The sequence below is a fragment of the Tympanuchus pallidicinctus genome, unplaced genomic scaffold, assembly GCF_026119805.1.
Source record: "Tympanuchus pallidicinctus isolate F22 unplaced genomic scaffold, pur_lepc_1.0 scaffold15, whole genome shotgun sequence".
NCBI classification, from domain to species: Eukaryota; Metazoa; Chordata; class Aves; order Galliformes; family Phasianidae; genus Tympanuchus; species Tympanuchus pallidicinctus.
Window position 1 is genome coordinate 17,548,716 of NW_026294669.1, and position 25,700 is coordinate 17,574,415.

At 36.4% G+C, this 25,700-nt stretch overlaps 1 protein-coding gene across 6 annotated transcripts in view; it reads right to left on the reverse strand.

Annotated features, from left to right (window-relative positions):
* The window catches only part of LOC128076841 (sodium channel protein type 1 subunit alpha-like), a 247,524-nt gene that overhangs the window by 33,913 nt on the left and 187,911 nt on the right, over positions 1–25,700 (reverse strand). For 3 of the 6 annotated variants that reach the window (XM_052675066.1, XM_052675064.1, XM_052675065.1), the window contains exons 7-13: positions 10,908–11,180; positions 4,551–4,614; positions 3,785–3,926; positions 3,429–3,635; positions 2,782–3,087; positions 1,667–2,047; positions 357–489 (exon numbers count right to left, since the gene is read on the reverse strand). In XM_052675066.1, coding sequence (XP_052531026.1) covers positions 357–489; positions 1,667–2,047; positions 2,782–3,087; positions 3,429–3,635; positions 3,785–3,926; positions 4,551–4,614; positions 10,908–11,180 — 1,506 coding nt within the window. Of the gene's footprint in view, positions 1–356; positions 490–1,666; positions 2,048–2,781; positions 3,088–3,428; positions 3,636–3,784; positions 3,927–4,550; positions 4,615–10,907; positions 11,181–12,304; positions 12,397–12,909; positions 13,039–13,774; positions 13,863–17,830; positions 17,952–24,691; positions 25,008–25,700 lie in introns of those variants that run through there. The other 3 variants (XM_052675067.1, XM_052675068.1, XM_052675073.1) reach the window with 3 other exon arrangements.

The window sequence follows — 25,700 nt, forward strand, 5'->3', positions numbered from 1 at the left end:
TAACTGAATAATATAACTACTAAAAATATGTATATACAGTTATATATTTGAAAAATATTCTATTATCTTTTTGTGTACAGTGAAGTGTTTTTTTAATAATATGTATAAGCGTCCCCTCAGTTGTTGTCGTCAAACAGAACTTTGTAGTCCCAGCAAGCACAGGGTAGATGGTAGCAAAACAGTGAACTAGAAATGCTTACTTATGTAATGACTTTATTGAATATAGGCCTCTGAGTGTACTGATAAATATTCATTGGTTTGTTGGACAGTATCTATTAAGGTATTTTAAATCAGTTTTTAAGTTTCAAATCAGATTTTCAGGAAAAATATGGCATTAAGCTATGTATAACACACACCTTCCACAGTGTTTGTAAGGATGCTAGCAATGCTCATTGCTCTCTCTCTTAAAGCTGGATCTTCCAGATAGTCCATAGAAACATGCAAAGAGCCTGATATTCTCTTCCTCATTTCTGTCTCTGTAGTGGTGCCCTACACAGGGAACAGTAATAGGTGAGACCACATTTGAATAATAAAATAGACAAATACTACATAGATCCCTGTTATTAATATGCATATACACGTGCTTCGTGCACTTCAAGTTTTATCTTGTCAGACTTTTCTTACTTTTTAATATCTTTAAGATAATTTTTAAATGATAATAGGCAATAGTTACCTAACTGTTCAAGATTTAGTGAGAGTTTATTCACTTAACTATCGCATTTCTTTCCTTCAAGCTTAGAAGAATTATTTAAAGATATGAAAAGGACTGAATTAGGACTGAATTTAAAAAATTGTACTTTTTTTGCAAACTATTTTTTCCTTGCTCTTGCTGACAGAATATTCAATTTCCTATGACATAATAGTTTTTTTACACTAGACAAATTGTAGCAAGTAAGAAAAGTACGACTTCCTCATGCTTCCTCATGCTAGTATATTTCTAATTAATGTGAGTAGACAATTTTGAACTAAGAAATTTATTTCAGTGATCTCCTCTCCTATCTGCATACACATACACAGTGACAGCAATATGTGCTGCAAATATGTTCACACAGACATTTATAATTTGTATTTTTGGTAGTGTGTGCAGAAATGCAATATTCCAATTAACTATGCATTTATACTACAGAACTCCACCAGCAAAGGATGGAAATATATAGAAAGAAGAAACAAACGGTAATAAAGAACTGCCTACTTCCTTACATTTTTAGTGGGTCTGATATAGAATCGTATATTATCAAAATTAACCGATAATGCTAATTTTGATATACTGGTAATAACAGTGTCTTACTGATTGCAGACATATGATAACGTTTTTGTATACTGTTCTCAATCATATAGCAACTTTGATTTTGTGGACCATAACCAGCCAGACATTTATAGCAGAGAAATGAATGCATGGCCTGGTAATACAGTATAGTGCTTTTGTGGATGTATAGATAATGTTTTACTATGTGGAAACTGCAAATTGCATTTGTTAGTTATGAGAATATTAGTAAGTAAATGCAAACTATCATATCTGTTTAATTTATTAAAGATTTTACAAGATGCAGGGGCATTCACAGCTTGACCAACCAGGAAGCATTGCCAAGGATTCCATTCTGTAGGTAACACTGGCTGGTGCAGTAAGAAAAGGCCATGATGCCTAAGCTGTTTAAAACTTTCTTACATTGTCATCAGTAGCTGGTTTATCTATTATCACCTCTGGCAGAAGCTGTCCAACAGGCGATGTAGGAACAGATGGTCCACCAACCAGGGAAACCACCCCATTGCAATCCACAGTGCTGTGCATCTTCCCATTCACTGGAAACACTGCCAGCATCCTGGATGACCTACTGGCCTGACTAATGTTACTGTTGCGCCGTTCACCGTGTCTGCGCGGCACAAAGAGAGAATCTCTTCTGCTATCATTGTCTTCAAAAGTGCTGTGCTCATCATCAGCAAAGTCATTTTCAGATCCTATATCCTTTGCTCTACCTCTGAAGCTGAAAAGACTTGTTCTGCTGTTGCGTCTTGGGGAAAACAGGGAGCCACGAATGCTCAGCAAAGACTGTAGGCAAACAAAATTTGTGATTATTAACTGAAAACTTCAAACTTAGTATTGCCATTAGTACCACATATCTTTTTCATTTTTTTTCTTACATAATGTTAACCACTTTTAGCAGAAGTTAATGCTACTGTGAATATTTTGTACGTTCACCATATTTTGCAAGAAGAAATACCTCTGCTCATGGATTTTGAAAACAAAACCAGTTTTGAGCACTAATGAAATTTGTTCCTAATGTCTGCTAAAGTAGCTGGGTGGTTGAACAATATCTATCAAGCAAAAATGCATTATAAACATGCATGTTTTTCATATATGCAGCATCCTTCACATATTGAACCAACCTCCAAAATCATCGAAGCAGGAGGAAAATGTAAGGCTACCATAATGGAAAGACACCATAACATCTTAATAAGAACAGAAAGTGTATAATCACTCTAAGAAACTAACTGAATCAGCTGAAGAATATTTTTAATATAATTTTTGAACAATGTTTTTACAAGAGCAGGTATATGAAGTTAAATTTCACTCTGATGTTTTGTCTTTTTTTACAAGACAGCCTAGCCCCTACAGCACTTTCTCTCAGGTGCAAACAAGAATGAGAAAATTTAATGAAAATCCTGGTTTCTTTTCTTTAAGCAGTAGGTTCACATTACTGTACCAGGAAACTTGCTTTATAACAGCCTACGATGCTTTAAATATATGCTTCTATCAAAAATAACACATGCAATATGCAATACCTGATGTGGAGAAGAGTATTTCTTTTCATATGTCAGTCTATTGCCTTCAATAGATAACCGGAAACCTTTTCTTCTGATGCTGTCTTCTGATTCAGACTTGTGAAATTCATCTTCATCTTTTTCCTCTCCTCCAGACTGTTCTTTCTGTTTTCTTTTTTTCCTTCTATTTCTCCTCTCTTTGGCACTCTTTGAGCTCAATTTGGAAGCCTCTGAGGAACTTTCTGAAAGCCCACCTGCTCCTCCCGCGACACTGGGTTCCCTGGACTCTGCAGATGCTGTTACTGCCGCCGCTGCCACTGCTGCTGCCTGTCACATCACAGAATGAATTCATGTCACTCAGCAAACCATGACATCAAAACAGTTAAATTTTACTTGTACAGAATTTTTAGACTCCCTCACCCCCAAAGTCTTATCACTTACAAACTGTACTGATGACTAAAGAAAAACATAACAATATATTCCTGGTTCTGAATATTCTTGACTATGCCTCAGTTGTTCTCAGTACAATGCAGAAGAGAAAATCTCTGAGCTAACTCCAATACTGAAAGTCCAGCACAGTGGTTTTAATCTCCAAATTCAAAAAACAGGGATTTAAGTATCTCCACAAGAATTCCTGTTATGCGCTTTATTAAGCCATTAAATTATACCTGAGCTGCTTCTTGCTGCTTCTTTAGCTGTTCCAGCATTTGTTGAAATTCTGCCTCTTTCTGCTCTGCTTCTTCCAGGGTTGCTTGGTTCTGCTCTTCGTAAGCCATGGCAACCACAGCCAGGATCAAGTTGATCAGATAGAAGGAGCCCAGAAAAATCACCAAAACAAAAAATATCATGTATGTTTTCCCAGCAGCACGTAGTGTCTGGAAACAAAAATGAATTCATAAGCAAGAATAGGTAGACAAAGTTCTGTTTCTTATACTTTGAAAAGTAAGATAACATAACTGATTTTAGACTTCTTGCATTACAGGTAAAAACATGTTTAGTCTATCACCCATAACAAAATTCTCACCAGCTGATAAAGATTTTCCCAGAAGTCTTGGGTCATCAAACGAAACAGTGACAAGAAAGCCCAGCTGAAAGTGTCAAAACTTGTGTAGCCATAATTGGGATTTCTACCAGCTTTCACACACGTGTAACCTTCTGGACACTGCCTGCAAAGACAAACTGGCTGTCATCTTATATAGTTATTTTAGTATTATCAATTGGAACATACAAAAGATTGTGATTAAAAGTGTATTTTTCTTTGGTTAATCAGACTAGAAACACCAGAAATTGTGATTTATAATCGTGAATTTTTAAAGAACACTAAAAAATTATACAGGAAAGGCACAAATAAAAACCTACTATGAAAAGCTGAATCTAAACTTCTGAAATGTAAATCAAACAATTCCTTTAATTATTAACGCTGTAACTAATGTCATTGTGAAAACTACTGCCTGCTACTGAATGTGATAGTACTCCTGCATGCAGCAGGAACTGGAACATAGCTGGTGTTTTCTAGCTGTGCCATCTGTTGCTTCTCATGCCCAGCAGTAGCTACATTAATTGCAAATTACTGATTCAGCCATGCAAATACTAAGCTCATTAAGCAGTTCACTGAGCTCAATGGTGTACAACGTTGCCAATGGATCAGGAATTCTGATCCAAATCGCAATGCAAAATCCTAATATCACTTCTTATGTGAAAGAATATATTCGCTCAAAATATACGATGTATACCTTAAGATGGATCTAATTTATACACTGTGAAAAAAATCTCTCAAAAATTTGTCTTACCCAGCATCAGAACTGTTTCCACAAAGGAGAGCATCATTTTGCCCTTCCAGAAAATAAAAATGACCTGTTTAGGAAAGAATTTCCAAAAAATTAATAAAATTCTGAATATTAATCTGTGGGTTTGTTCTTTTGTTTTTAACAACTGAAGCTCTATGAAACAAATAGTCCAGATCTATAAATAATATGATTTCAGATACATCTTTAAATGAATATTAGCATTGTTTCAGCAGGAGTGTAACTTGGAGTAAATGCCACCACAAATTGCACTAAAAGTCATCTCTCAGCTTATTGTTAAAATACCAAAATGCACTAAAAATCCCAAAGAACGCTGCTGGATGTAAATGAATTCTACCATTCTCCTTTCAGACTGACCAATGAACTAACTAAAAACTTACGACATTATACTGTACACTTACAATTAAATTGTAGCTGAAAAAAGAAAGGTACTGATAATTTGTTTTAAGGAGGGAAACTTTCTGATCAGCACTGACAAAAGTTCCAGTTGGCCACTTACTAACGCATGTGGCAGTTATCTCGTATTTCCCTCACTACAAGGACAATATTGAGGACCTGAAACGTGTCCAGAGAAGGGCAATGAAGCTGTGAAGGATCTGGAGCACAAGTATTATGGGGAATGTCTGAGGAAACTGGCATTGTTCAGTCTGGAGAAGAGAAGGCTCAGGGGAAATCTTGTCACTCTATACAACTAGCTGAGTGGAGGTTCTGATGAAGAAGATTCTTCTCCCAGGTAACAGCGATAGGATGAGAGGGAATGTCCTAAAGTAGAACCAGGGGAGGTTCATGTTGGATATTACAAAAAAAATTATTTTCTGAAAGAACGGCGAGGTATTGGAACAGGCTGACCAGGGAGTTACCACCCCTGGAGATTTTCAAGAAAAGAGTAGATGTGGCACTGAGGGACAAGGTTTAGAACAGGAATGGGCTGATGGTTAGAATAGATGATCTTGAAGGCCTTTTGAGCCTTAATGATTCTATGATAAGTGAACTCTGCAAAAATCATCTGGCTCCCAAGGGCTCTCACTATTATGGGCACTCACAGTCTGCAGTGCGACTTATGATTGGTATACAGTTCAGTATATATCTAAATCAAATAACTGCAATATTCATTTGTGTAGGTAGGTGATATGTATATATGATGAAATTATTTATAACCTTGGGAAAGAAATAATGGGAAGGTTCCACCAAATCACTCTGTAACTAAGTATCTCAAAAGCTGTTTAGTAATCCTGAACTTAAGGGGCTTTTCAGATGGTTTAGACAGCAACAACATTGACCTATCTGTCCTTAGAAGAATAAAGAGATGATGAGCAAAAAGTTGTGCCTATTACGATGCACATTCACTATCTACTTGAATTTGTTTTTTTTCTCCTCAAAGCAGACTTTTACAATAGCACTTCTGCAGCTGCTGCACTTTTGAACTGTTCCTTTTTTGCTGCCTGAGGAGAATTAAAACTCCCACTGGTTTTCTGCTCCACAGAGCTGACCTGCTGGTCTCCTTAAAATGGCCTCAACTGAAGTACTACCAGCACAACTGAGCTCAAACTTGGCTGTAGCTGCATATACTGTGCTGGTGAAGTCAAGCTGCTACAGAAACTTGAAGAAGGTTACCACTGAGTATTGGGTTTGAGGAGATGCCACCAGTCATAGGCATAACATGTTGCTGGCCGCAGGAGGTAGGCCATAGGTTAGCAGCTGTATGTAGGTCGTGTTTGACACTGTGAAGGAGTCAGTTTCAATATCTACTCGGCCATACAGGGTACAGTCTCCTGTGTGCTGCTGCTGTCGTGTTGGGTTGGCATGCACTGCAGAATTGCAATGTGTTGACCTGCAAGTAGGAAAGTTAGCTGGCTTGATGCTGACCACAGCTGACCCATTTGAAAGAAACCTTATTCTGCATGATGTCAGCTAATCGTGCTTAAAACATGTTGGAACTTAACAGCTGGTTAGGAAGAACACAAACCTGACCTGATAAAGTATACAAAGGGCAGTCATTCGTTAACAGCACTGCAGTAGTTGAACCAAACCACTAGAAGAAGGCTGGTGTGAAAACTTTGGACAAGATGTGCTGTGAAGCCTGCTGACCTGCCAGTTTCACAGGCAATAGCCAATAGGCTTTCTCTGCATACTCTGATACAACTACATTATGCAGGATGGCAGATACAAATGCTCAAAATATTGTCATGACAGGAAAATTGTTCTAACAACACAAGCTGAACAAAACTGTGTAAGTACATGCCCCTAACTAAATGCAAAATTCACAATGATATTTTGCCAGTGTGACGTGAAAAGGCTCTCGCTACATTCAAGGCACATGGCTGGTTTCCCTTTATTTGGAGAGAAAATGTGGAAAAAATCCCTGGCAGGCAAGTACTTCAGTTCAAGGGAACTTACAGTTGTCTGGGTAAATTTAGGGTAATGACTGAGCATAATTGTTATTTCATGAAACAAATACTGAGATGTTTCACACAGATTGAAGAAAAGTCTGTGCTTATAAGTAAATAGTCTGAGAAAAATCATCAGTTAATGAGGAGGAACACTCAGTGACAGGACAAGGATGAAACCCCTGTGAAACCCAGCACAAAGGAAAGCAGGAAACTTGCAGCTCTTGCAAGATCATCTGGCATCAGATAAGCAGAAAGCGTACTTAAGAAGCATTTGCAACACTACTGAAGAGACAAACCCATACGTTGTGGGGTCAGCATTACCAAACTCGTCCAACAACGATTTTGTACTAGGACATCTAGAAAAGCATCTGGGCTGGCCCTGAGACTCCATTCCTCTGGATTTCAGGCAAATATCATGCATCTCTATGCACTGCTGACTGCAGCTTCTAAATCCTTTCAAGCGACTGAGGAGATGACTTGTCTTTTCTATCAGACTTGGTCTTCGAGAGTTCCGCACCTACCTGATCAGCCCATTTATTTCTTTTAGGCAGTTTCCATCTACTTCATAGAAGACTCACTGGCAATATGTTTAAGATGAAATAAACATCTTTATTTAAAAACTAAAAGTGCGGAGAGAGCACTAAAAGAAAGAGGCAAAGAGAGAATAGATATTTCAACTCAATTACAAGGAAAGAAAGAACAGAGCTGGCACAGAGACATCCCTTAAGACTTTGCTAAGCCAAGACAATTTGATCTCATGTTCTTGAGCTGAGCAGTTCAGCAGAAGAGTACATAATGTAAGCATCACATGAATAATTCTATAAGAAGCAGCAACAGATTTTAGAATTGCTCTAACAGTCTACCTAGTATGTACCACAACATGCCTTGAAACACATAATGTATATTAGGAAACAATAATTAATAACTAAAATGTGTCTTTGGTCAGTCAGTGCAATATTTATTTCCCAGAAAACTTTGTTTATGAAAGACTTAATGAGATAAATGGATCTACCATTAATTTTATCAGATTCCATATCTCTGAACATGGGAAAAGAGAGTGTTTGGCTCATTCATGACAGCAATGCCTACATTAAGTCTCTCTAACTGATATTCCCAAAATTGAGCTCAGAGGAAAACACATGGCTTATATGCCTTTTTTTGTGCAATATACACAACTATTAGCCATTTAAAACAATTATAATTTCTACTAGACAGAGCCATTGTACTGCATTGAGTTCCAGTTAAGACCTTTCTTACTCTCCTGCAAAACAACTAGTTTAAGAACCACTTCCATATCCCAATGGCCAATGTGAAAAAAGAACAGGAAGATGCAAGATCATTTCTTTTCTGTGAAACTGTCTGTAAGAAAGGAAAAGCTTATTATCTTCATAATAAGATTCATAATTTCATAACAAATATGAATTTCTATGTAAATAACACCACAGGTTGAAGGAGCCATTCATTAAAGTATTTTCTATAATTAATGCAGCAAGATTTTTCAAGGGACTTTGGATCTCCTTGAAGCCAAATGAAATCAGAGCTTTAGTTTATAGATTCTTTGTTAAAAGAGATAGAAAATGAAGTCTGACCTTGAAACATGCAGTCTCCCTTGCTTAATCTTTGCTGTACACTACAGCATGGGACCTCTCTGTATTCACAAGTTTAAGTGTTGTTTCACAAGATTACATCCTAATTTAAGAAATTTAGATGGAAGTCAATCGAGGTAACTGATCAGTTGCATGATGATAGTTAGAATTACTTCTATTTGAAAACTGCCTTTGACATACAGCTATTGTACCTGTTATATCTTTGCCTGTGAGATCAAAGATATGTCTGTGATGAAATATCTGTTCCCCATGAGGTTTTTCTTAACTGTGATCAGATCACCCCTTAAACTTTCTCTTTGATATGCTAAGTAGGTTGAGCTTCTGGCCTATCTTGGTATAAAGCATGTTTTCTAGCCTGTTAATCACTGTACTCTTTTCAGCACATCCCCCATTTTTTTCAACATTCCATCTAAATTGAACTTTTTATAGTATTCCAGTAGCAACTGCAGCAGTGCTAAATACAGGGGTAATACTGCCTTCCTAGTCAATAATTTATTTATGTGAACAGGATACCATTTAGCTTTTGACTGCAGAGTTTCAGTCTCAATTTGTTAGAGTCCTGTCTGCTCCAAAGTGCCTTAGGTGCCTTGCTGAGGACGTTCTAATCACATTTCTGCATCTTGCCTCTCACTTGCAGCTCTGCAACCTTTCACACAAGCTGCTGTGACAGTGCTTTGCAATGCCTCTGTGGCACTACTTTTCCTTTGTTCTCCTGTTTTTCATTTGTTCATTTATTCTCATGGTGGTTTTTTGTTTTTGTTTTTTTTTGAAATATGTTTGCAAATACAGCATTGCTACAGCAGGTGTTCATGGAAAGCAATTGTCCCCAGTGTGAAAATCATCCCCTTCCCCCTCCAGCTTTTTCCTACTTATTTGCTGTAGCTTTTGGTTTGTATTAGGTGACCTTATAACATGCATGTATGAGCTTAAAATTCAACTGGTCATTCAGAACCCACCCTGATCAAAGCATGTTCCAATTAGTGCTAATAGCTTTGTAAGTATGAAAAACCCACAGGGAGTATGAGCAGACTCTAATGAAAAATATATGGTTACTATGGGAAAAGTAGTATGGGGTAATCACCTGCTGCACCAGAAAGAACACTTAGGGGATGAAACTCACCTGGGGACCCCAGCACTTTCTCACAGCTAACTACTGTTATTAATTTTCCCTTTCCTCTCACTTTTCCTTCTTCCTTTCAATTTTTTCATTCTTAGAGATGATGTATGCTACCAAGTACACTCTTTATGCATGTGAACCTGTCTTGCTACAAATTGTCCAGTACTGATATTTAAAGCAAGGATCTTAGGTTTGCAATCTCACATTTCACTGTATTGAAATACATTTGTTTGTTTACTTTCAGTTTGCCAAACTATCCGTATTAGCTTGGAAAATCATATGATAGGAAATGATCAAAATGGAAAGATGCATCAAAATGAGTTCTGAGGAGACTTGTCTGAGATCAGTGCTACTCAAGATTTTAACTAATATGATCTTGTCAAATTTGTGAATGATACTGATCTCATAAGGGTGACAGGTAGGTCTCAGGAAATCATTACAATTTAAAAGATCCAGGAGAGTCACAAAGATGGTCAGAGAAAACGGCGCTTTTCAGGCTGGAACAGTGAACTGTGCAAATACAAAGTGAAAACCTAATGCGTTTAATGTCTGTAAAAGATTCAGGAGGCAGGAAGATCACAAGCTGAACTTGATTTAATGATGCTAGAGTTGTAAACAAAGGCAAACACTAGCGGAAGATATATAAAGCACAAGTTACTATGCTGCAGCACAGTCCTTCTAGACTGCCTCTTGCCAGCTTAACCCAACCAGCAGGCGACACAGGGAGGTGAAATGCTTGGATGTGGCTTCTGTGCCATAAGAAGGATGTTTATAAGCAAGAAAGAATACAGAAGAGAGATTTAGATCTAAAAAATAAATCTTCAGAGAAAAAACATGATGGAAAAAAGATTGAAAGTGAAGAGAACAGAGCATGGTAACTTGAGTGCAGTCTCTAAATATCTCGGAGACACTGATTAAGGTTGGGGAATAATTTATTTTTCAGGCCTGTGGTGAAGCTGATAAGAACAATAAACTTAAATTTCAACATAAAGTTATGTCAGACCATAAATAAACTTTTCTAAGTATGGGAGTGGTGAAGTACAAGAATGGATGTGTGGTGATAATTCTAAGCACTTCACTGGATTCTCTCACTGGAAGTCAGAAGTCTCTGATATCTGTCAGAAATGACACAATAGTCTTTGATAAACTTGCTTTGAGATATATCTTATTCTTAAGAACTGAGCCATTTATAGAACATTTTAATAACAATTATGCTGACAGTACTTACTTTCATCCTCAATGTACCCCTTCCAGTCAAATGGAGTCACTGTTGAATTAACCAGTGTACCATTTTCACCAATGGTGCTGTTGAGCTGGGAAGTTATATTTGTTTCCAGAGTGAAATTTTCTGGAGGCCACTGCAGACATTTATTCCTCAAGTTGCCCATGAACAGCTGCAGCCCTATTAGTGCAAATACACTCAGACAAAACACAGTCAGGATCATAACATCCGAGAGCTTCTTCACAGACTGAATTAGGGCTCCCACAATAGTCTTCAAGCCTGAAAATGTAAAGGAATTTTTATTCTGGTGTTCAAAAGATTTTTAAAGCATAAAAAATGACAGTATCTCCCAGTAAAGTTATAGATTTCATGCAAAAGCCCAAATAAATGATCATAATGTCTGTGAAATAACACTTTTGTGAAGAGCTTTTTCACTTGTGAAAATGAATAAAAAGCCAAAGTGTATGTTCATTTGAAACAGTAAATGGAATGAGTTGCATATATTTCAAAATACTTGTTTTAATACTAAAACAAGTGACTTTGTTATTCATGCTATACATGAATCTTGAAGAAAAGTCTTCTTTCTTTTTGTTTGTCAATACCTCTTGCCCCAAACCTTTGCTATTAACAGTTTTATAACATACTAGAATTAGAAGACAGTAGTAAAGAGCCTGTTTATAAAAAAATTCAGTTAAATTTAATGCTATAAAACTGGAGATGGTTTGGAAAATCATAGAAGTTTAAGATAATAAATCCCCCATGCAATGCCCATGCTATTCTTTATTATCTTATTCCATTAACTTTGTTACTTAATCAACATTTAAAACAGTTCTATTTTTAAGACACAAAATCCACAACAAATACGACACAACATCATGTAGGTAAAATACATATGGGTAAGAAAACTTCAGGGTAACTGATATTCATTGAATGTGGAGAAGAAAGCTTGACATCAGAAGGTGAAAACCACACACGCTTTGTATTGCAATGTCTCATGCAAGAATCTGTTAAACTCAAAGGCTGATTTCAAAAGAGCTCATGTTAAAAAGCAATGAATCAGAGATTTCAGTAAATTCTGATATCTTCCGATTCCTGCTTTTTTTTTTTTTCTTTTTTTTTTTTTTTGTGGAAAGAAATAAGGCTTATGCTTCAAAAGCGTGAGTATAGCCTCTGTGGAACAACAGTCAGCCTCAGTGTTTAACCTAGCTCTCACCTGGAATGACTGATATTGTTTTCAAAGCTCGGAGAACTCTGAATGTTCTCAGCGCTGAGACATTGCCCAGGTCCACAAACTCTGTCACATATCTGTAATAGGGGAGTTCACACACAAACACAATGACAGGATAAAAAGGAACAGTTGGGAGGTACAAGGGGCCTAACACCTTACACCAGTTACTTCTTACCTGGGATTACAGAAATAGTTTTCAAAGCTCTCAATACTCTGAAAGTTCGAAGAGCTGAAACATTGCCTAGGTTTACAAATTCTGTTACATACCTGTAGGATTAAATCACAGTTATTCAGAATTTAGGCAAAGTTTATGCTACTTACTTGGGTCTTTCATCAAGACCACTTTGGCGTTTTTAGCAAAAAATTAAATAGCAACAGTCAGAGGTTTACCTTTCATTGCAGTTTGCCTTGCATTAATATGCTTTCAGGGCCTTCAGTTAATTTTAACTTCTCTGAAGTGAATCACAGTGATTTAACTTTGAAAGCCTAAAATTTATCTAGACTAGATTGGTAAGTTTGTGGAATGAAGTCAAAGGGATGCTCCTTTTCTGCTCAGAGAAAAAAACGCAGGACATGAAATTAGCCTAATACTAACTGAACTAATGGCTTCCACAGTATTTATGTTTTACATCAATATATTCACATTAGAATGTGAAAATTGTTTTAGACAAAGTAAATTCATAGAAGTATTTCTATTTGATAAAATTGATATGTATTGATACTAATTTCATGCCCTTTTTGCCCTTCACTTTCGAAGAAAAGGAAAAAACAAAAACTTACGCAAAGGTAATGACAGTGAAATCGAGCCAGTTCCATGGATCTCGAAGAAAAGTAAAATCTTCTAAGCAAAAGCCTCTTGCAATAATTTTTATAAGCGACTCAAACGTATATATTCCAGTGAAGGTGTACCTGGAAAATATCAGAAAAATTAATTGAGATAAGTAATATTCTACACTTGCACTGAAAAGAAATGTGGTAAAAAGCAGTGTCTTCTGACATGCTTTATACTTACTGTATATATTTCTGAATTCATGCACATTAAATACAGAATTACTGATCTTATGCATAAATCAAAGAAATAAAACCATAAAATATATAACATTTTTTTAAAATTATCAGTGACACTCAGTTTAAAATTATACTACATCCATTCTGTGATCCAAGAACATTGTGAGCATAAGATACTGGATACTGTCAGAACCACTAAAATTGAATCCTACTAGTATTAACTTTAGAAAAGGGAGAATACAAGCATGCACATAAAGTTTCACTTTAAGAATACATTGCACTTTAAGAATACATGTGGATATATGCTGTCTTTACCTGGCATCTACAAATAGCCACAGTTCTACTCTTAATGTAGCGGCATTAACACACGGTGTAGATGCTAAACCATGAAGATAATAAAGAACTAGTGGAATCCAAGTACAACAATATCCATAAATAACTTCTATTTTTGTCAACCCAAATATTCTCCCAGAAATAGATTTGAATAATTATCCAATATTTCTACATAGTATAGAGAGGAAATACTATTACTATTTCATGATAGTTCCAGCCAGCACACAACTGCAGTTGCAAGCATATTGACTTACTGAGGAACTGTCAGAGGCATAGATATCTTTGAGTAAAATGTGCAACTTACTCTACATTCTTGGTCCAGTCCGGAGGGTTACTCATGGTCATAAACACGCAGTTGGTCAAAATAGTGCACATAATAAGCATGCTGAATAATGTAAATCATAGTTAAGGGAATTACAATAGCAATTCCAGCAATGTCACATCAACCATAGATTTTAAGTGCAGTAAAATATTACCATTTGTAATTGTGTAGACTAAAACCTGATCCAAAGTAGCCACACGATGGCAGCAGAAAATAGGCGATACTACATACACCTTCATGCCAAACGTTTGACTTTAATTTTTCCTCTAGTCATCTTTTTATATGTTATATTCCTTAAAAATACTTGCATGAAAAGTATTTACAAATGAAGTTGCATGTAAGAGCCCAAGAATTTTAATTTCATTAAAAAAAATAATAGGTACATAGCATTTTTTAGTTTGAGGGTTTTTTTTTTTTTGTCTTGTTTTTTGGTTTTTTTTTTAGCATAAAAATATAACTAAGCAAACAAAAGAGCAACCTTCACTGTAAATGAAAGAGGAGGAGGAAAAGTTACATTTCAACCTAAATTTTGCAGAAAATTTGTGCTAGCATTCAGATAATTACTTAAAGCATTCAGACTCAAGCAGATACTTTCAAGTTAACAATCAAATCACAGGGAAGGATTTACCTGCCCAATTTCTATAGGTGACATTTATCTAAACTGTTGAATAAGCAGTAAATATAGTGATACCTTTCATTAAAGTGACAACTCATTTGGGGGATTACATTGTCATACAAGCTTTGAATAGCAAAAATCATTGTTATTTGCGTAGAATAATTAATTATTATCCTATATGGTGCTTGTGTGCACAGTCCACAGGCAGGATTCAAGATTCTGAATTTATTTAATTGAGAAATTTCCTTGTCCAAAGAGAATTAATTTTGGTAGTTGAAAAACATGGAGATATCTCCTGGAAGTTTCATTTATCTCATAAAACAAAGTACATAAAATGTGATTAGAAATACAGCACTCTGGAAAACAAACAAGATTCTTATTTTAGGAATATTCTTAAAAATGGCAGAAATGTGATCTATGCCAGTAGGATAAACACTATCCATTCAGGTAATATTCTTGGTGCTAAATACATATGTTTGATGCTGAAGCATAAAGAAGGCTGTCATGACTTTTATAGGGCTAAGCAGAGAGCTCTATCACCATGTATATCACATACAAAACTACTTTGAAAGAATGTTAAATCAAAATGGCCAGTGTTCAGAAGTGAGGAATCAGACTGAAGAAGGCCTAAAAAACTCCTTTGGTAGACATGAAGCACTGTCTTCTCTGAGCAAATCAGTACTGTGCATCAAATTGAATTTGCCAGAAGGATCTCTTCCTTCTTTATTCTAGATCTTTCAGCTATGTAGGAAATGAAGTGTCTACAAAAATCTAAATCTTGGATCCTTAGGAATTTTAGGAATAAAGCTGGGAGACGTTTGTAGCTTCAGTTAAAGAAGTTAAATGCCTTTTTGGGAGAGCTGAGTTTTTAGTTCTGTGTGGTACACTGTGGGTTTACAGCTCTGTATCATTAATAACAAAGGCCACAGGTAGGTTATTGCACACTGCTCAGACTGTACACAACTCACCATGGGTTTGATTTGCATGGCCAAAGTGCTGTTCACTCTTAAAGGGAACAGATGAACAGATGCTCAGCTGGGATAGTGTACTTTGAAGTCTTAAACCTGGCCATGCTTTCCCATATGAGAACCTCAAACATAATTGGTACATTCAGTGCCTGTGCCTCTTTTTCCACTTCTCTCACATTTTGAGTGTATTACAATCTCAAACTTCCCTTAATTTAGTATTTTATATTATATAAGAATACAACTATACACATATGTGAACAATTCTGATATATAGTGATTTCTTTTTCACACTCTTCCTGCACAGGAACAGTTTTCATTTAGAGCTACTGCTCAACCTCAAGCCAGCCCCTTCCTGGAACAGATGAAGTGGCCTACTGCCTGATAGACTTTGTGGAAGATGGAAATCTGGAAAAAAAACCAAAAAACACTGCTAGTTGGTTTTCCAGATAGCTCCTGGTAGTGAGAAAATACTGAATATCACTAATTTCAGTTTCCAAAGGCTAACTAGCATAGAGATACTTTCCAAGGTACCACTTTTTCTCTTATGCTTCTCCTTGATCCTTTCTAATACTCCTTGCACCCTGCAACTCCAGCCACTGTTGCCTGCATTTTTTTGTCTTCTCTCCCCCCATCTCTTCTAACTTTTCCATTTGTTCCCATTCATTGCATAAGTCTGGCCATCCTCCATCACTCTTGTGTTGCCTTCAAAACTGAATAATTTACCTTGAGTCAAGCAGGCAGAATACCAGGGGGTGAGTCAGCAGAGAAATTCAATCTGTTACCAATTCTTGGGGACTGCTATTACAATAGGTACCAACAGTGAAGTAAGAACAATATCAGAAGTCTCAGAGCTCTAGAAGAGACACACTGACTCCTTGCTGAGTGAACAACATCTGATTGTGTGTCTGGGCACACGTGGTTGGAGCCCCATATACAGAGGTTCAGGGAATTCAGAGGACATGTATGTGGAGATTCTCCAAGATGCACCAGTTTCACTGTGCTCAAAATACATATTTTGCACTGAAAACAAAAGGCACTGTTCTTTTACAGAGACTACAATGCCAAATTCCTGCCTCAAAGCAGGGCAGTAGAGTTTACTGATAAAAGTCATAGGATTAGTAAAAATAGTAAACAACATTACTGCCTTTTTTTTTTTTTTTAATCTTATAAGCTAACCTTGACAAAATATAAGTATCCAAAACCTAAAATGCATTATGGAACATTGTAGGTGACCAAACACATTAATACTTGCAGTGTTTGCTTTGTATTGAATTAAAAACAAATAAACAAACAAAAAACCCCACAAACCTGTCCTTCCATTTAAGATAAAACAAACAAAAATAAACAACAACAACAAAAAAAAAAAACAAACAAAAAAACCACTTCTGTATTTAAGATAAAAATAACTTCAATCTGACAGTACTGGCTCCGTTTTCTCACCATCATCACCATGATGCCTGCAGGTCTGTCAGGTCCCTTACTGTCCCCAGCTGCTCCCTTCTTTCCAGGCACTTTCCATCCCTCCTCTCATTGCTTTAACTTCGAGAGAGCTTAGAGGAAAAAGTCTACTGAATCAGCAGCAGCCCTCCATTTTATTCTTCTTAGCCAAATACTTAGAAAATATTTAGAAAATTGCCCCAGCAATCTCTAGTAAGTCTTAGACTTCTGCCTTTGAGTAACTGCTCTACTTTTACTGTTATGCTAACGTTTCCATGTGGTGATTGCTTTCCCACTCCTGGGGTTGTACAACAAGTTGCACAAAAACCTCATTCTCTAGAAATGTCCATCAGCTGTTATGAACATCAGGCACCAATCTAGATACCAGACTAAAACTTTGTATCATGCACAGTCCCATCAGTTATGATCCCCCAATCATTAATCATTTGCACATACAAAGACATTGCAAACTGCCTGCAACGCTGCTGCTGCTGCTTTCTGGCAGTGGCTTATGATATTTCCAATTAACTAGATTGTAAAATTTTAAAACAGAGAGCTTTTCTGGAATTTATAAGTACAAAATGCTTTCATTACTAAATGTCATTTCTACTATTGATAGGCTTCATAGCACAAAAAAAGAATCAGGAGCATGTAACAATTTAATATTAACATAAATCTGGAGAAATTTTTCTGAAATATTCCTGCATATTTCAATTGTCTTTAAATTAACAAGACTGTTTTAAAAAATGAAAAAGATTTACAAATCCAGAGATTAGTGATTTTTCTAATACATCTGTAAATTTCCATAATTTAAGTATCAAAATTTGACAGGATAGCTGTGATGTATTTGAATAATATAATCAAATGTATTTAAATAATATATTGAAATTTCCTTGTATTGATAGAAACTTACCATAATTCTAATGCTGAAAAAGAAAATAACATATGAAAAACTTCTATTTGCAATGAAATAGAAATATGAGGGTTTTTTTTCATGAACCAAAATTGCAAAAGGATATGAATGTACCAAAATTTTAATAGCTATTTTTCTAAGAGGATTGAATGGAGTTAAAATGTACAGGGCAGAGGTGGCACTGAATCGGAATATTGCCTTCCCTTTATTCAATACTATAAAAGTCTGAAAAAGAAAAACAAAAATTTTTGTAAGTGTGTATTCACTGTAGATGCTTATTTTAAACCTTTTTAAATGACAGTCAGCAAATTCATGAGTTTCTGAATAGTTAATATACAAAATGCATGACACACTTTTGAAATAAAACTTACTGCCAGTACTTACCTGATGTCCAAAAATATAATTTTAAATATAGAATATTCATTTCATTAATGCTTTTGTAATATTGCTTTGTTAAACAATATCAGTTATATTATTCACTTCTTGTAGCAAAAGATGCAGAAATGATTAACAAAAATTTTAATTGTGTTTATAGTTTCCAAAGTTTGTGCTAAGGATGAAGAGAAATAAGAAAAACACATGTAGTCATGAATCTCTGAGGACTGTGGGCATCCAAGTATACCTTACCTGAGGAGAATAAGAAACACATCCTAGATGACCACCCTGCAAAACTGTATTTTAAAGTTGTAAATCCTTCCCAGAACACATACATCGTGTTAGATTTTATTTTAACCACTAACAAGTGCATAAAACTCAGGGAAACTTTGAAAAAAATTGCTTACACTGCAGCCCATTGTGGCTGCAACAACTGACAATATAACATTGGAAATGCAGACTGCCAAGTTGCTTTGTGGCACTGAGGTGATCTTCAAATGTAGAAACAAACAAAAAGAGAACAAAAAGCACTGCAGAAGGAAGAATTGGTAATTTGGAAGAGATCTGCATGCACAAGGATTACTGCCTAAATTCAAGCAGAATTAAAGGTATTGAAGAAACCAGCAATGAGAAATCTCTAAAATTGCTTTTTCTGTTTTGTTAGGGTTGTTTATTCTTGGACAAACTATGATAAAGCTTCCTTGCTTATCATTACATTGCTGAAGAAGTGAGCCGTAAGCTAGGATGCCACTGGAAATGTGAGAAAGGAGATACTGATCTCTTCTGGTTATCTGTGAAGGTGGAGCAAGACATGAAGTTTACTGACTGATGGCAAGCAGTGTACAGAACTATTTCTGGGAAGGCTATAAGTCTGAGAAAAACATGTCAAGAATTTTCAAGGAAGGCAGCTCTTCAGTCTGCTTATATTCACGATGCTTAGTGTGTACAGACCACGAAGTAATGGTACCAATTGCTAGCAGCATCCAGGAGGCAGAGGGAGTTGCAGAAATAATGGTTTCCACAAGCCTGTGGTGGATACCAAGAACAGAAGGCAGAGTAGAAGGGGATGAGCACTGAGTAAAAGCTCTCCCAGCCCTAAATCACTTTCTGTCTTCTTCCCTGAGCTGCCTCTGTTCTGGCTTTATGCAGCACGCCTGGTAACAAAGATCAAAGCCCTTAATACTAAGTGTCATTAATACTGAATCTTGAACACCAACTCAATATATGTAGAAAAGCTATGAGAGATGTATTTGTTTTTCCAGCTTCTGCACAGAGATGGAGAATCTGCAGGATGAAACCGAACAACAGGATAAGAACTGAGCTAATACTCCTAAATTATATTTCCAGTTAGATTACAGATAACAAATGACCTTTCAAGGGTAACTGCAGTTCACTTGACCTTGAATTAAGGTTTCATTTTAAATATGTGAGTAGCCAAACAGATGAATTATGGGTTTTGGTACCATTTATCAAGGGGCATGGTGAATTTTCCCTCTCAGATCTGGCCCCAGCCCCCAGGCCTCACAGCTCACAATAACAGCTTCTGCAGCTATGAGGTAGTTGAGAAAATATAATAAAAAAATCACACTTCCTACCAGCTTTGCATCTAAAACTACACCACCTACATTTAGCCAACCTACATCTTTTTAAAAATCTTTGAACACAAGCACATTAAACATACATTTCTTTTCTAACGTGCCTTATGGAAAATAACAGCATGCTGGCACCACTCCAGTTTCAGTTGAAAGCTGCTGCTATTTTAGTTGTTCCACTTTCTGCTGCCCTGCATAAGCAGAACCAGCAAAACTTACAATTTCTATTTCAGTTTTAATTTTTCATCCAAAACATTTCTGTGATGGGAACCTTGAAAATGACTGCATTGGTCCACTGACTTCTAGCCTTTAAAATGAACTAAAATTGTATCTTGTCAAGAATTTTCCTAAAAATGCAAAAGCAGGGATTACAGCTAATGTCCAACTCCTGCGTAAGCTTCCTGCATTTGCACCCAGTCTCATTCCAGATGCAAGGCAGTGTGCAGGGAGTGTGGATGAATATGAAACATTCTACCCAAATCTGACAGAACAAAGTAGATATACTCTGAGAAATAAATTCTAAATAAATTATAAGATTAATATTCATATGTGGAAGATTATGTATACTTTCCAGGGTTTTTGTTTCATAAAGTGCTTTATCATTTTATGAAGGCTCAGACTCAAAGTATTCCAGTGTAAATTTAAATTCAATGAAATACCTAAAGAGAAGTGTCTAATTTGCAGCTTTGTGCCTGTAAACTGGCTTCCAGCTCTGTAATTTTTGCCATATTTGACCCAAACTGAGAAACTGCTGTCTTACCAGGGCTACCAGGAGGAAGAAACTGCTTCAAAGCCAAAACTCTCATTTGGCTTTGAAACAGCTTCTTGAAGGCTGAGCACTACTGTATTGCATTACCACTTCCCATGGTTAGATAAACACTATCTCAAAACCCACAGCACCTTCTGTAGTGCCAGCTTCTTAGTCTTAGCACCCAAATAGTTTCTCAGGGAAAGCCCTAGAGAGGGCCAGCACAAGAGACTTGTGGCATTTCTGAAATTGGCATTTTCTTGTTTTGTGGTTGTCTGTTGAAAGTATTTTTTTTTTTCTAGCTAGATCTTAGTTTTTCTGTGTTACTGGAACTTTTATTTTCAAAATTCTTTCATTTGAAACTATAAAAGATATTTAAGATCACCAGTGCGTTCACTTTTTCTTATGTTAAGTAAAATGATTTTACAGGCTTTTTTGTTTCCTTCTGCAAGACAAATCAAGTCCGGGAATCCAGGAGGTATGGTTTGATAGGATTAGGCAACTGGTGTAACCAAGGACAAAAGGACAGAGCTCTTCTGACAGGCATCAATCAGCAAGAGGCAGGGTGGGCAGAGGCAATCAGTAGCAATGCTAAATCTACACTATAGCAGGAGAAAAATGAAGTAGGGCCCATTTAATTCCAGCTATTCTTTCGCTCCTTTTAAATGAAGCAGCCTAGCTTCAAGATAAAATAGCCAGACTTTAAGGTAAGAAACCAAGTGGATGAGATTTTGAAGCGTGCTTGCACATGAGGATCTGAAAGGGTTCCAGCTGATCCTTTCTCAATGGATAGTGATATGAACCTCCCTGATCCTTTGTGATGGCAGCTTCACCATGAACAGGCAGTTGCCATTGTATTTGGAACACACAGATTTGCACTTAAACAGGAGTAGAAGACAAAAAGTGAACAAAGTTTTAGAATGCTAAACTTGACAGTTCCAAAGACCAGCATTACTGAACACCATGTACAATGGCACTTCATTATAATAAAACCATAAGAATTTAAGGAGGGGTATTAAATTGCAATAGATGAATTTTGTTCCCATGGTCCAGTTGCTGGCATTAAGGCTATCTGAAGTACAGTGGAAATCTATACTGCTATTAGGTGCTATTTTTGCCTATTCCGTTCATCTTTAAGTTAATATTTATTTAATGTATTTATTGATACATCCTCTTTGGTGATAAGTTTTGCATAGAAACAAAGATACCAAAACATAATTTCAATTTGATCCCATATGCAGTACAGTGAAAAGTATCCTTCTGAAAATAAAACTGCCTGAGTTTGGCAAAATAGGTGGCAGACTTCTGTTAATTACTTAGTAGTTAGACCTTTAGGGAAGAGCTCAGCCCTGCTGATTCATATTACCCAGCAAAGAAGACTCCCTATTCCCTCTCCAAAGAAAGAAAAAAACAACAAACAAAAAAACCCACCACCAGACCAATTAGTGTGATGCAATACACAGATATCAAGCAACTGATGCATGATTTTCCTTATGACTCAAATTTGGAATAAAGAGGGTATTTCTACAGCCTATTAGATTTTCTGAAGAAACACAGTGAATACGATTATTAGAATCATTTGACAAACACTGTAGATAACCATTGTTGTAGCCTATTTGAACGTTTGGAAGTCAAACTTTTAGATGTTTTATGGCTGAATCAGATATCGTTTATGCACATCTTACCAGAGATGATCCACAATGCGGCATTTACTAATCCATATACTTGTCCTAACTCCTTCTAACAAATAGTAATTTTCCTTCAGTCTGTATTGCTTCTTTAGACCCATGTAATTTCAGATAAATGCTTCCCCAGGCAACAATATATAATCACTAACTATTATGCAGCAATTGTCAGGTTGTTACTTTGGGATAGTGTATGCTGCTTGACTCCTTGACTTTATAGGACAGAATTCAGAAAGGAGTCAAGAAAAATCTGCAACATGAAATGGTACAGAGGTGAACATACTAAGCATTAAGAGTGCTTTGGCTCTTCCTGGAGTTGTTCTTTTCTGCTTCAGGCTTTTCTCTATCTCTGCTTCTGAGGCTTGCAGGACAGGATCATGAACTTCTATCAATACACTCAAAAAAGCAAGATAAAAATCTTTTCAGAATTCACATAAAAGTAGATAAGAAAATCTAGGATTTAGATATTTTAATGCTGGAATTTATGTCAGAAAAACCTATTTTCCTCCCACTGAAGGAAGGAAGAATGGAGAGAATTGTAATGGGTGAGAAAACTTTGTCTTGTATTTGACTGAAAAAGCTGTTTCTATTCATATTTCGCAGAAGATTGAATCACTTGCATAGAGCAGATCCGTGGACTTGAGCACAGAGAAGAAAATGCCAGCAGGCAGTACTGCAAATGTGACTTGCCTGTAGAAGTTATTTAGCGTGCAAATAAAAAGATTCTTCCTTTCACATAGGCCAGATCTAGAAACTTGATTTAATACCTTCAGCTAGCAGACTTGCCTGATGCAGTAGGTTTTCAGCTCCACCAATGAATGCGCTAAATGGCTTGTCAATTTCTAAGGGCTCAAGAAAAGTACCTGTAGGTCATTCCTAGCACATCTTCACAGTTCTCACTGTTCAGACACAGAAGACTGATTGATTTGTCTATAAACATCCAGGATGAGTTCTGGGCAGGTAGAGATACAATTTTGTATGATTTTGTATCATAATCAGTCAGATGTAATCAGTATGGAACTCCACAAAACCTGCTTTTGTAGAAACAGATCTTTCATCTTTGTAAAAGTAGAACTGAGATTTAAAGAGAAGTTTTTATATACTATGAATGGCAGATAAAGGCTCTTTCAGAGGCATCAAATAATAAAGATAAAAATATTGTGCTCTCACATAGTATTTTCCTCTCTTGTCAAAATCAGACTGATAAATCACATAAAATTTAGCAAGCTAAAAGACACTCAGAGCACAGCATATTGTGCAAATCAAAATAATTCCTGTCTTGATATTTATAGAGTTTCATAATCCCAGTATCTAAGAATTAAAGCATCAGCCAAGCTAGCCATCTTGCTAGACTGTAAGCCTTTTCTGCTGTATATAGGCAGTGCAACAGAATTAGCTTGGAAGGATTCCAGAGCCTTTGAAGACCACTTCCACCAGAAACCTTAATATCAGTTTTAGATTCTTCTTGTGATACTTTCTGCTTATCCTTATGTTTCTCTGATTCCATAATTTTCCCTAGAATTTGAAATCACCTGATTCCTGGGACCAAAATGTTGGTTCATGCTGTTAATTTTAAATGTAAAGAATCTTAGACACAGAATGACACATGGTAGTATTCAGTTTCAGTAAATTTGCAAAGTATTCAATCTATAAAATATGTATGTTTGTGTAGGTTCTTTATCACTACATCTAGAATCCTTACATTTGTTTACAATCAAAGATTATGTACTGTGTTTCAGCTTTGATATAATTTTGATATAATTGTTCATTTGATACACGTTCAATTATATCAGAAGATACAAATATGTGTATATGTTGATGCATATTAAAAGAAAATGATGAAAAGTTAATATCCACTAAGGATGATGGCTTCTATTCTGTTCCACTGCAGATGATGAGCACTTCGTTACTGTTTAAGAGAGCTGTGTATAGGAGTCTAGATTTTCACTCTATTTATTTATACCCTGCTACATCCACTACATAACCAAATTATACAGTCAGTCATCATGTCACGTTTGCTGCCAATTTGATTGATTTAATATTAAAAATTATACAGTTGTAAAATTTCTCATTACAGAAAGCAGGAAGACTGATCTGCCAACAGCACATGAGGGTGAATGTGTTTTGAAAACATAGAATCATAGAATATCCCAAGTTGGAGAGGACCCACAAGGATGAACGAGCCCAACTCCTGGCTCCACAGAAAACCACCTATTCAAACCATATTTCTGAGAGGACTGACCTAATACTTCTTCAGCTTCAGCAGGCTTGGTGCCATGACCACTTATTATGCATTAGCTAAATTTAATTTTTATAAATAGATGTCAAATATGTATTTACTTTCTGGGAGGTAGAATGAATATCTATCAATGGCATCAACCATTTTCTGTTCTTGTGTGCTAATTATTTTAACAATGATTAGCTGTTTCCACATTATTAGAATGGTGTTTTCCTACACTGGTGTCAGTTAACAGATGAAGAAACTATTTTACAGTAAGAGAATGAAACAAGTATGATAAAGCTCTCCAAACATTTTGATATGAACAGGACTGATATTAGACTCACTTTTTTGTTGATATAATATGGGTCCATATCTTCCAAGGGCTCAGACACCATTCCTGGAGGAATGTCACCATATATGAATGGAAGTGTTTTTCCTGCCTCCAAATCACTGTTTGGCTTTGGCCCATTTTCATCATCGTCTTTACGATCTTGTTTAGAATTCTTAGCTTTTTCTGCAGCAATACGTTGTTCAATAGCTGCAAGAGACTCTCTAGTGAAGTACTGGAAGCTGTCTGGTCCTGGTGGTACAAGCACTGGCTGCTCCATCTTTTCATCCTGCACATTTTAATTACCATTTATTCTTCTGCATAGGAAAATACTAAAGGGAAGCAGAAAAAAAAATAAGCAAACATGTTACAATCATTGAATAAGAAAGTTACAACATTTATTTCGAAATGCTTTTGTTTATTTTATGTTGGAATGTTAAATTACTTTTGGAGCAACCTACGAATACCTTCTACTTATTTCCATGGAAACTACAACAGATACAAAGAGCACAATAACACTATTTGATAGAGCAAATTCTCAGCTACAAAACATTATTTTTAAACATAGTCACCACCATTAGCCACACATTTTTCCAGTAACGAGCTAACCTGCATGCTCATAAAAATCTACTCCAGTGGAGGTGACAGCTGTGCACTGCCATCTGGAAATGCCTTGCCTTCCATCTCACTCCATCTCATTGTCACCATTGTTGAAACACACCATCCATCACTCTCTGCTCTCACATCCACTGTTGGTCTCCATAAACATTCAGCAAACGTTGATGAATGTCAATGGGTGCAACTTTTTCCACAGAAGAGGACTTCAGTGACACATCTTTGCTTCACAGGCACTTTCATGTCAGATGCCATTTTGCCCTGTGCAAACTACACTGGGGAACTTGCTTTTGCAGGTACATTCAACCCGCAGGGCTAAGCCTGTCCTATGGCTGCCCTCCACCATATGGCACCGGCTCTGCACAGCTGAGTTGCCCAGGCCTGGGCCCTCACTTATTGTTCACAACAAC